Source organism: Ochotona curzoniae, unplaced genomic scaffold, assembly GCF_017591425.1.
Source record: "Ochotona curzoniae isolate NIBS_2020 unplaced genomic scaffold, NIBS_Ocur_1.0 scaffold_4701, whole genome shotgun sequence".
Taxonomy (NCBI): Eukaryota; Metazoa; Chordata; class Mammalia; order Lagomorpha; family Ochotonidae; genus Ochotona; species Ochotona curzoniae.
The window spans coordinates 37,277,937-37,291,079 of record NW_024467122.1 but is presented as its reverse complement, the minus strand read 5'-3'; the positions used below and the strand labels follow the sequence as shown (position 1 = coordinate 37,291,079).

At 35.3% G+C, this 13,143-nt stretch overlaps 1 protein-coding gene across 6 annotated transcripts in view; it reads right to left on the bottom strand.

The window, feature by feature from the left end:
- NOVA1 (NOVA alternative splicing regulator 1) overlaps nucleotides 1-13,143 on the bottom strand; it is a 131,152-nt gene that overhangs the window by 2,288 nt on the left and 115,721 nt on the right. For all 6 annotated transcript variants that reach the window (XM_040968696.1, XM_040968699.1, XM_040968697.1 and 3 more), the window contains one exon: nucleotides 1-797. This exon is cut by the window's left edge and continues 2,288 nt beyond it. In XM_040968696.1, coding sequence (XP_040824630.1) covers nucleotides 1-797 — 797 coding nt within the window. The remainder of the gene's footprint in view (nucleotides 798-13,143) is intronic.

The window sequence follows — 13,143 nt, the reverse complement described above, 5'->3', positions numbered from 1 at the left end:
TTGCCAAGTATTGCACCAACTAAGTTTTCTGGCACTGCTATTTCCACTACATCCTTTGATCCATCTGTGGATTTTTCTGTTCCTAGAATGGCACTGGCAGCTAGGGGAGAAGCAGCTCCAAAATATCCATTGGTTGCAGCAGTAGCAGCAGCCAGGCTACCTAATGCGAATGTCCCCGCCGTACCGCCCGCTGTGCTGCCACTGGCTGAGGCTTCACTGGCATAGGTGGCCAACAAATTGGCTGCTGCTGCTGCTGGGTTGGCACTGGCAGCTGCTGCAGCCAAAGCCCCTGTTGCTGCCGCTTGACTGAGGCCTAACCCTAATGTGTTGAGATTATATCCATAGCTGGCTAATGTATTAAGTGCAGAGGTGATGGCCACCAGGTCATTGCCTGTGAAGCCAGATAAAACTGCTGGAAAGGCTGCAACGCCAGCAAGGTTAGCATGTCCTAATAACCCTGCAGCTGCCGCAGCAGTTGGTAACACTTCAGCAGTGTTTGCATAAGGAGATCCGGTTGGATTGGAATTTGCCACTGGACCTGTCACATTGGCATAACTGATATTGAGACAGCTGCCACTCTGTGGATCCTCTTGTATCTTCTGGATGATAAGTTCAACAGCTTTTCGGTTTTGTTCAGGTTCTCCACTCACAGTGACAACCCTCTCTTGCAAGTTGATCCCATCAGGTTTCTGGGAAAGCTGCACCCAAGCCCCTGACTGCTCCATTATAGCCTTCACAGTAGCACCTCCCTTCCCTATTATCAGACCTGCTGTGCTGTTGGGAACTATAATCTTTACCTGTAATTAAAAAAAATACGTATAAATAATACTTCCGCTTTGCGCATACACATTATATTACTTTGCTATCCTAGAAAAAGCAAAACAACAAATTGAAAACTAGCTTAAACATAATTATGAAAGACAAATATCACAACTAAAAGTGGCTTTTATCATAGTTTAATTCAGTTGTCTTTAAATTTAAAATTTCCAAAGGTAAAAGCAATTTTCAGATCTAAATTATTAAACAAAAATGTTTAGGTCTCTGTGCAGTTAGCAGTAAAAAATAAGAAGTTAGCATGTTAAAAAAGGAAGCATAATTATACACCACTTGTTAACATTGTTATATAGCTCCAAAATCACAAGGCGGTTAATTACTCTTCACCTACTAAAGCTTTAAAAAAACACTTTTCCTCAAAACCCATAAAAACAAAGAATGCAGGATTATAATGCAAATGTAATAGATAACAGTAGAAAATTTTTACCTTAAGTGCCTTCAAAACATTAATTTCATGTTCCTTTTCATCTAATAATTGGTATTTATTATTCACAAATATATTTTCATGATTGTTTTTGAGATGAAGACCAATAAAATGATTAATAACATTTAATTTATCTACCACACTGACACTTTAAATTTTAAAAAAATAAACGGGATTTCCAAATAATTAGTAATTTTAGAATTTCCAATGGCTTTGTGTATGTTACAGCTATTTGAGAATTATACTACCTAGATTATCTAGCTACAATTGCGAAATTAGTATTATTGATTAGGCACATAATTCACTTTTTAAAAAACAGGGATACTCTATTAACAAAAGACACTGAAGAATTCCTGCAGTCATATGGCCTACTACAAGAAACCAGGGTAAACATTTGAAGGAGAGGTGTGTTTATTTATTTGTTGTGAAACATTCAAGCACAAACACAGTAGATTCGGATAAAGTCAATATGGAATTTTCTATGACTTTCCCAGATTAAAGCAGAGTTACTAGAACTTGGCATTTTGTTTTGGTAGCATGCAGGTACATACGATGAGGTTCTACCTCAATACTTGGGATTGTTGTGTCACTGACAAAGCACTGAAGTCAACTCCTTTCTTTTTCCATATAATAAAGTGGGCAGGTGGAGAGAACTTATTGAAATTTGAGTAGACTCATTAGTTAATTTTAGCAGACTTGGCACTTTATTTTTAAAGGTTAAACCTGAGTAAAGTTTTATTTTTAGTAATATAGCCATGCATTTTCTACAACTTTGCACTTGGAAATGGTAGCAAACAGGGAAGTATAATGCAAATTCTGATGAGGTCGCCTCTTGCTTGTTTGCACACACACACGTGCAAACTTCTCTATTTTCTTCCTGCATATAATTTGTAATCATGGTAAAATTTTATTTTGCTGCAATATGTTTTATAATCATCTAATTTTATGGAAATATATTTTTTGGAAATATTTGTTATGGATGTCAAACATATTCCTTATACCCTCTAATTTGCATTGTACATTAAGAATTAGATGGAGCAGTACTTTTTAACATGTGTTTTGTCCAGACTTCTTTTTTCTAGAAAGTTATTTGGAAAACTAATAAGTGGAAAGTGAAATCATGATGGTTCACTATGCCAATCATAATAAAAAATCTGAATCAATCCTGTTTCATGCACAAAAATATTGAGAAATTTAAGGATATATGTCTCTCAGTATTACATATGGTTATGTTTTTAAATAAGCATTTTTTTCTAAAAATCATACTCATGATAAAATGCTCTTGAAAACATTTATGAGCTGGCAACGTATAGTACCTTCATGTAATGTTATGGAAAATGTATTAATAATTCAACAATGTAAAAATATAAAAATATCTAGCATTATATGATGCTGTAATATTACTGCTGATTCACATGATGATAACCCAGGAACAAAAGTAAACAGGAAAAGTTCATATTGGAGGAAATCCTACAGGTTGTTGATAATAAATATTAGAATTTATCATTTTATAGCATCTCTACAAGAACATCCTAAGCTTTATAAAATGCATGAAGATAATACATTAATTTCTGCTATGTTATACATAATTTTCAAATTCTGTTTATTATGTTTATGGATTTTTTTTAAGTGAGGACTGGTGGTTAAGACAATATACCAATGTGGGCCTCGTGCTGACATTCCCAGACAAGAGCTTGTCTTCACAAGTTTGTCTTTCTCTTTACTAAGTTTTCTTTCTTTCTACTTTTCAAACATTCTGAAACAACATATACCTCTGAAATATATTAGCTTTTCCTAAAAGTAAACATCATCTGTAAGGTCTGTGTCTTTGCAAATTAAAGAATGGCACCATGTCATATCAACTATCTCAATAGTAAAGATGTTTTTATGTGGTTAGTACTACTTTCTGGAATTTGCTTTTAATTATTTGAAATACTATTAGATAAAATACCTATCAATCATAAATGTAATTTTATCTCATACTGACATAGGTCACAAAAGTTTGCTGCTAAGTCTTATTTGTCCACCCACATACATATTAAATAAAGGTGTATCGCGATTTGCTCATATCTTAGTATTTGAAATGTAATATATTTCCTAACCTTGGGCAACAGACAATTCTGTATAAGATTACAGATATTAAGAAATTAAAAGAAATAAAAATGCAGTCATTAAATTCTTAATTTAATAAACAGAAATATGTATAGTGACTAGTGATGAAATAGGTTATCAAATTGTACTTTGGATACCAGGACATGAAATCACTTCTGGACTTACACTGGCATTTATCTCTGAAAAATTAAAGAGGCTGTGTTTATATCTATCTGTACAATTATTAATGTAATATGACCCTATGCAGGAAACAGACCTTCTGGAAAGGAGGTGGAACAAAAAGAAAAAGCTATTCATTTGCATAATATTGTAAAGCAAGTAGCATATTTACAGTTTACATTTAGGCTAGAGTGAAGAAGAAAGGAGACACCAATGTGGGGGCTTAGAGATGGTGAAAGACTCAATACTGCTGTGGAAAAAAGGGAGAAGGAAAACAAAGCAAGATGGACTTTCTGTGCATTTTTTAGATATAGGCATATGATTTTTACCAAAGGAAAAATCTCTGCATTGTTCAACAATGATATGCAATGATAAACCGCAAACTTTAATTACAAATGTGGATTTTTTTTTTATTAATGTAGCCTGATAATACACTTACATAAACACATACCCTTAGTTCTAAAGAACTTAGGGGTGTAAAGCTAACAACTGAATCTTAAAACAGCACATAAATTATTTTGTGTAACATCTGTATGACCAACTCAAATCCGTTTCTCACGGTTAGAAATGCTCATTCCCCTCCATTTAATTTATGATTAACTAGATTTGAGAGTGCCTATTGAGAGGCCCAGTCCTCTACTGGAAGCTAGAGAGACACACAGTCGTTAAAACATTCACAGATGGAGCAAAATGTGTGTGTAAACATGACAGCATGATAAAATCTTAAATATGTTGACAAAAAAATGGCACAAAGAGTATGGAGAAGTCTAAATGGAAAGAACAAGTAAGAAAATCTGTGAAATGGTCACTTTGGTATATAACTCTCATTGGGGTCTTTTTACTTTTTATTTGTTCAAAGTTATGATCTGTGGCAAATGAAAAATAAATCCAAATATGCAATGCATTAAAATTATGTCTTAGGAAACTCGATGAAGAGAGAGAAGGCAGGACTGCGGGCTGGGGGCAGGGGAGTGAGGAGTGTGATTATCTTTTTGGAATTGAACTTATGATACAAATAAGAATTGTACTTATGATACCAATAAATATATCATAAGTATTCTCTTTATATTAATAAGAAGTAGAAAATTTCTGAAAGACAGTAGTCATATTTATCTAAATCTCTTTCACGTTTTGAAGTCTGACTTACTTATTCGTGACACAGAAGGAAGACCAGATCTTCCTTGATCTGCTTCACTCTCAAAATACCCAGATGAGCCAGGCCTGGGCTAGGCTGACCCAGAGCCTGGATCTTCATCCAGGTTTCCCTATGGGTGGGTGGCCCACTGTCTCCTCAGGTGTATTAGTAGGTAACTGGATAGAAACCTGAGCAGCCGAGGCCCAAATTGGCACTCCAGTACAAGATGTCAGTGTTGCAAGCTGTGGCTTATACCCTGCTATGCAACAACACTGGCTGTCTTTCACACTTCTAAACTACCAGCACACTACCTCCTTTTAAACTATCAAATAGTTTCATAAATTTGTCAAGTGTCGCTTCTGTTTTGGAGATTTCCTGTTCCAAATCTAAGCCCATGTTAATTAACACTAACCTACTTAAATAGTTATGTTAAGTAAAATAGCCTTTACCTAAATTCCTTTATTCTAGACTTACTCTTATTTGGTAAATCAAATAGATACAAGATCATGGATAAGGGCATAATTAAGCTTACTAACAGTCCAATGCCCTTTATATAAACTGCTTTGTGTTTTTAAAATTTTGGAATATGTATATAGGTACTGAAAACTCTTAGGGGTAGGACCTAAGTTTAAACATTACATTTATTTAGTAATTCGTATTGTATTTGAGTATGCTTGTATTTTGACTGTTTTACATCACAGTAAGTCAGTTACACAATATTCCACTCGTGGCATTATGTTAGTGCTTAAAAAGTTTTAGATTTTGTGATATCCAGATTTTGCATATTTAGATTAGCAACATTTAGCCTGTAGAATCTTTTACTTCTATTCCTAAAAGGTGGTAGTAACCTCCCTGCTAATGGCCTGGGAAAGCTGCAGGGAATAACTCACACACTTCCTTGAGCCTCTGCACCACTGTGGGAGACCCAGGAGCAGCTCCTAATTCCAAGCTTTGGAACAGTCCAACTCTGGCTGTTGGGGCCATGGGGAGTGAACCACCCGTTAGAGGATCTCTCGTTCTGACTCTCCCTCTCTTTGCAATTCTGACTCTCAAGTAAAATACATAAACCTTTTGAAAACTGATGGTGAAATTACTATTTCTATATTTGCAATCATAAAATAATTTCTTTAAGATTCTTATGGTGATTAATGACAACTGCTGTATAGGTCAGTTTTAATATGGGTATGTACTAAAAATAAGCATTAAGATAAATAAATTTTGCTCTTTTGCTAAATAAGAAGTCTAATTAATTATGGACTTTGAGCTAAAAAGGAATCAGTATCCATAAGCATCATATCTCCTCATCATCCGGTCAGGAAAATTACTAAACTGTTCTATAAAATGTAACCTGAAAACAGATAAAAAGCAAATTTCAGTGTAATATGACATCTTTCAGTCAATAGTATAGATTATTTGGGGTTGCTGGATTATATCCTGATTATGTGTGACTTTTCACATAAACAGTAATTCCTATCAGTAGAGGGTGTCTCCTAGTCCACTTCCTTGTTTCTCCACTCACTCATATGGCTGGTATGTAAGGTCTCCTCTTCTGGCAACAGAACCTCAAGGCTTGCACTAGAAAACACTCTTGCTTAGTGTCTGTGCTATGCATGAGGCTGATAGTCTTTCACCACCGCTAGGAACAAAATACAATCCAGGTATGACCTGTCACTTTTTCCACAGCTCTAGCAATTGTGTGGGATCAGCACACAATACAGGGGGGTACAGTGAGACCTAGCCAAAGAATGGTTAGGAAGATAGATGGAGGTATTTGTGTACCTAACATAAGGGAGTCTAAGTCTGGCCATAATATAAGAAGAGAATGAATCAGATTTAAAATAAAGCTAAGAGTTAGTTAAAAAGAGGTTCTAGAAACTGAATGAGAGAAAACCTGAGAGCATTTTGGCATCTAAATATAGCTTGATGCAAAGCCAGAGCAAAATCAATTATATAAGTCTCTTTGAGTTGAATTGTTATAATCTGTAAATGACCACACAGAATCTAAAAGTATTTTGTGTTCTTATTAATATCACATACTACCAAAACAATAGCGTGTTTCTCAATGCCTAATAGTCAAGATTAGATTATCTTTTACCAAGACACATCTTACACAGACTAATTAGGAAAAATATCTTTCACTTCCTTAAATAGTAAACATTGGGCATTGAGGCTTTAGTTAGTAGTGTCCACTGGAGATGCAATTGCCTATTTTGATGGGTTTTTACTGAATTCTCACCCAAAGAAAATTGAAAAAAAAAAGTATGATCTTTTCTTTGGATTATAGGCTTTAAGTACAAAAATAATAGCAAGAAATGCACTGATTTGACAAGATATGAAAAATAGCTTCAAGAATACAAGTACCTACACAGAATTTAAAATCAGCTCTTATAACTCTATATGCCTGTTTCATCTACTTAGTTTATAAAATGCTGTATTAGTTTACTCGAAAAACAGAAAAGAACAGGGAAGCGAGTGGTGGTAAGGAGAGATCTCCATCCCCTGGTCCAATACTCAGACTCTCACAACGGCCAGGGTCAGCCAAGCTGAAGCCGAGAGGTTGGAACTGAATAACCTGTGGTCTCCCCACCTCTTCAAAGTATGTTAGTAGGAAGCTGGAATCGGAAGAGGAGTCAGGGTTTGAACTAAGAAACTCCAATACAGATTCTGGTACCACAAACAATGTCACTTGTCACTAATCTACTTACTTTTAATACAGGCAATATGTTTCATAGGAGTATCTACCTGTCATCATAAGTACATGCTGTCTTTTCTCACGTATGGTTTTGTTGTACTCACAGCCAACCCCAAATTTTAACCCTGAAAGATATCTGCGACTTCCGTTACTCCCTAGATTTTTACATTCTGTTATGTGCCATTGGTATTTCCTCCTGTCCAAATGCTTTTGTGCAGTCCTACTGACTGCAAAATCCCATGTTTAGTATACTGTGGTACAATAGTCTCAAGAATCAGTAGTTGAGATAGGAGGTCTCACTGTGAAATTATGTAATCCTTGTCAGATCACTTATAATTCACCATCTACCAAATCATGCAATTTGAGAAGCTTGGTGATGAGCATTTACTGCAACATTATGAAAGAAAAAATACTTCAATGAGCACCCCTTAAACCTGCCACTGAATTATCTATACTGCTTTTCTAGACATTCAAAATTCCCTAACTTGTTTTCCCAGCTTCATCTTGCATGACAGGTTCCTGACTATAGTCGATATTAGTTGTTTTTCTGTCTTTGCTTTTGTTCTTTCATTTGTTCCAACTGACTGGAAGGTTATCTATGTACACACACTGTTCATAAATCTTTGTTGAAAGCTTACATGTCACGCAAGAGCAGTTTAAATACAACGTACTTTATAAAGTCAAACCTGACTCCCTAATATTTGAAGTGTCAAAGTATTTTTCTACATTTTCTATTATGTTATTTAATGAATGCTGACTGCAGCTCAACAGATATTTATCTCTTACTAAATTATACCTTCCTAAAGAAAAATGCCTTATTTAATTTAGCACTTCACATTTGCATTTGATAGAAGTTTCTAACCAGATAATTGTTAAGAATGTAAAGCAAAAAAATCTGGATATGTATAAGAAATAAATAACACACTGTTGAAGATTTCATGGCTACATCATCTGTGTGTGTTAACGTGTTTGTGTGTTCATGTGTATAAATGTATGACTGGTTCTTAAGACAAGAATAACTGTCTCTGTTATCTGTAAAGTCTAAAAACCTGATACCCTATCACATATTTAAATATTCGTAAATATAAATGTGCAGCTACCTTAATCTTACGAAAACACTAATGAAATCAACAGATGTACAGTCACTAAATGTCATCTTCCTAAATTTTCATTGTGATACTATGTTTTTCTTAAAGTTTTCTGTAATTCTTGTTTTTTATTTCAAAAGGCAGTGACATAAGGAGGGAAAGACATCTCTTGGTTCTTTTCCCAGATGGAAAAAATGGCCAGGGTCAGGCTGGACCAAATCAGGAGTCTGGAACTGTATTCAGTTTTCCCATAAAAGTGGAAAAGGTCCACCTGTTCCAGACTCTTGTGCTGCTTTCCCAAGCCCACGGGTACACGGCTGAATTCGAAGAGCATGTGGGGCTAGAACCAGCATTCCATCATGGTGTGCTGGAGTCATAACCGGTGACTCAGCCCACTGACTCACAATACCAGCTTCAGTTTCATCCTCTTAAATTTGTGTCTAGGTTTCATGATGATACAAAAAGTGGTTCATTCAAAAGGTCTACAATACAAATATATTTGTGTTTACTTGATCAAATTGTGCCCTAGATCAATATAATGGCTCAAGTTATAGTTTCTTTTGAATCATAACTATAGGCCTTAACTGATAGCAGTGAATTTCCTTCCTTTTCCTTGTTTCACACAATAGCATTTTTAGCACAAAAAAAAAAAAAAGATCTGCAATGTAAGATTAAGTGTCTTGGAGCTTGCATAGCCTGTGTAAAGCTGCCACATCCCATTTGAGTGGTCTGTTCAACTCCTGGCTGTTCCACTTCCCATCCTAATGGCCTGGAAAACAGGGGAGGATGGTCCAAGCATTAAGAATTTTGGCCATTAACCCAAGAATCCAGGTAGAGAGAGTCACACAGGAGTTCTTTATTCCAGATGGAGAAGTAGCAGTGGAAAGGGAGACAAAACAGGATAGAGGAAGATGGCTGCAGGAAGGGGGAGAAGGCAGAGAGCAGGGAGACAAAACGAGAGATCTCTTGCTATAGTGACAGGAGGGGACTCCAAAGGAGAAAGAGAAGAGTAAAGAGCAGAGCAGAGAGCATGAAGAGCTGAGAACCAAGAGAACTAAGAGTTGGGAGATCTGAGAAAGTAGAGTCCAGAGCTCAGAGCCCAGAGCAGATATCAGAGACAGCAGAAAACCAACAGCAGGGGGAGCAAAGAACCCAGAGAAAGAGGGAGCATGCTTTTATAGCACAGGGGCGGATACTGGGAGTACAGGGTCACACAGGGATTGGTAGATGCTGTGGTAGGCGGGGCCATGGTTATGGATCCGCAAGGGATTGGTGGATAGGGCTGTCAGGGAAAAAGATTAGACGTGAGACTAAAGAGCCGAAAATTTCAGAAATTAAACAAACCAAAACCTAACCTTAAGAAACCAAAACTTAAGGAACTGAAACCTAAGGGAAATCAAAACTGAAACTTAAGGGTACTGGAACCCAAGGAAAGTAACTAGTTAAAGCTTCAGCAGGTGTAAAATGGTGGGGATCTCATCAGTCTTCGGAGCTGATGCTCCAGTCACTCCTCCCATCAGATGTTTAGGCCCCTATCACTCACGTGGGAGACCCAGAAAAAACTCCTGGCTCCTGGCTTCAGTCTGGCCCAGCCTCAGCTGTCGCAGTGGTGTTATAGCCATTTGGGGAGCGAAATCAGTAGATGGAAGATTCTCTGTGTAAATTCTGCCTAACAAGTAAAAGAATAAATCTTTAAACAACAAACATTAAGTGCCCTTTGAAGTTTTAAAAGCAATTGTACTAATTTTTGTCTTCTTCCAGAAGTTTACACTCTTTTTCTCCCCTTTCTCTTCACATTATTTCACTTTACCCTTGAAGCATTATTATTATTTTATTTCTTCTGGTGAATGATGAGAATATTTTAAAGATACATCACATTATGTCCAAGAGAAGAATACACATTGGAATAAGCAGAAAAAAAAAAAACAACTCAATACTTTCTAGGTAAACAGAGGGACAGGGAGAGCAGCCCTTCCAATGATTCTTATAATTTCAAGACAATAAATGTTCTAGAAACAATTATATCCAAAAAGAAAACCATGAGAAATAAGTAACTATGAGGAAAAGAGGAAGGTATTTAAATGATAAACTATACAGGATAGACTGTTATTTTTAAAATGAAAATAATTTTATGCTTACCAAGCTAGAATTTTTAAACTGAAATTGTGTTCCCATTTTTCAAGTTTTAAAAAATTGTTTGAAACCATTGTTATCTTTATTACTATTTTAAACCTCTTCTTCGCCCTCTTATTCCAGGACATACATAACAACATGAATGTTCAAAGTACTTGGTTGTGGATTGTTTAAAAAAGTACATCTGAAGTATCTGTATCTTTTATACGGTAACAGTGGTCTTGATATAATGTTCTAAATTGAATTTAATATTTAACAAAGAAAAGGTTATGAACATAAAAATAGTGACTATGGTCACTAAAGTACCTTTGTAGGAAAAGGGGTAAAAGGTGATGATAAAAGGAATTCCACTTTGGACACCCTGAAATGCCTACCAGACAACCGTAAGATAGCAAACAAGTGAGTGGCAATGAGTCTGGATCAGAGGAAATATATAAGTTAACACAGAAATAGAATTTAAAGTCATGATAATAGATAAGGTTATCTAGGGAGAGGTAAAACAGAACCACCAATTCATTACACAATGATATTTAAGAAGTCAGTAAAACAAAAAGAAAAATATTTAACTTCCCAAATAATAAAATATATGAAAATTAGAACAAGTACTCAAACCAAAATTAAGCAAATTAAATGTTAGTAATGAATGGAATAAATTATAAATTTTTCTTTTAAAGAAGTATTTGTGACAGTTTGTATTGCATTTTGGAAATACCCTGTAGTAGTCACAAATTTATGCAATGAGCATGAATTTTAGTTAACTTCTTTCATTCTGCAGTCTATCTGGGAAATTATTCAAAACATGGAAACATGGAGAATGTCATGTATACTAAATGGTAGGGAGGTCTTATATAAAATAATATGGAAACACCAATATGAAATTTTAAAAAATACATAAACATGTAATTGGTATTTGAATAATACAAACATTGCATGCAGCTGAGAGTGAAGTGAAGGGAACAATAGATACTGGATTTCAAATGAGTTTTTTCCTTAAAACAAACTTTTACTTTGATTTTGGTTTTTAAAGATTCGTTTTGATTTTGTTTTTCCATTGGAAAGGCAGATACACAGAGAAAAGCAGTTAGAGAGAGAAAGGTCTCCCATAGACTGGTCCACTTCTCAAATGGCCATAATGGCAGGAGTTGAGTTGATCTGAAGCCAGAAGTCACAAGTCTCTTTTGAATCTCCCACGTGGGTGCAGGCTCCCAAGGCTTTGGGCCGTCCTCGACTGCTTTCCCAGGTCACATGCAGGGAGCTGGATGGGAAGTAGGGTCACAGGGACATGAACCAGTGCCCATATGGGATCGTGGTGCATGCAAGACAAGGACTTTAGCCACAGGGCTATAGCATCCAGCCCTATTTTATTTAAAAAGTGCAGCAAAACAACATGGAAAATTATTCCAAAAATAAGCCACTAGATAAATGCATTTCTGCAAAAACTGAGTAAACAGTTTAAAAACCAATTTATTAATTTTTGAGCATCAACTATGCCAAGCACTATTTCCGATGCAGAAGATACAGAGATAAATCAAAGCATAGAAAATTGGTGGTGGTGTGCAGTACTCCACAGTACTACTTGCAATGTGAGCATACTGTAAAAGTATCAAAGTAACAGCTACATGCTTTCCATCCAGTTTCTTGCTGATGTGTCTGTGTAGACAGTGGACCACAGACCAGGTGGAGGCTCTATAACTCACAGGGGAAACCATAAATGGGGTTTCTTGCTCCTGGCTTGGCCTGGCCCCAGAGCTGGATATTGTGAGCACTTGGGGAGTAAATCAGCAGATGGAATATCTATTTCTCTCCCTCTCAGCATTTCCTCAAACCCCTTTCTTCTTTCTATATTTTTCTGCCCTTTGTTTCATTTTTCAAATAATGAACAGATTTTTAATGGTCTTAACACCTCTATTTTTATGATTTTCCTTATGGTATAACAAAGATGAGTAGATATTTAAGTGAATATATATGAATAAATGCTAATTGCATGAATGTTGATAAGTATTGGAAAACAGATTTAGAAAAATATTTTTAAATTTTAAACAAAAGTCATAAATAAGAATAATGAAATTAAGCCTAATATCAAGTGGAAAGAAAAATTTCAGATTAGAAAACAATGCTAATCTAGAAATATAAAGCCTTTTAATATTTTGAGTTTGCTCATGGGTTAATATTTGTGCTGTAACCAAATTAAATATGGTAATATGGGAAGTAATATTTCAACTATGCTTAAAAATGTCTGAATTTAATATTATGTGGCCAAGCAATTAATTATAAATAAATCTTTCATAATTTGTATTTTTATTTTGTTTTCGTGAATTTTTAAATCAGTTTACCACTAAAATATTATTTGTTGACAATACTGATGTGACATACTTTTATATAATTTAAGACATTATTGAAATCATAATTGCATGTTTATTTTATACTGATTATGCAATTCTTATATTTTAATTTCTGCTAACAGTTTTCTAAAGAGAATATATTAAAAAATAGAAAGAAAGAAAAAGAGGGCCCAGCACTAAAGTCCTATCCTTGAATGCTCTGTCATCCCATAGGGGCACTGGTT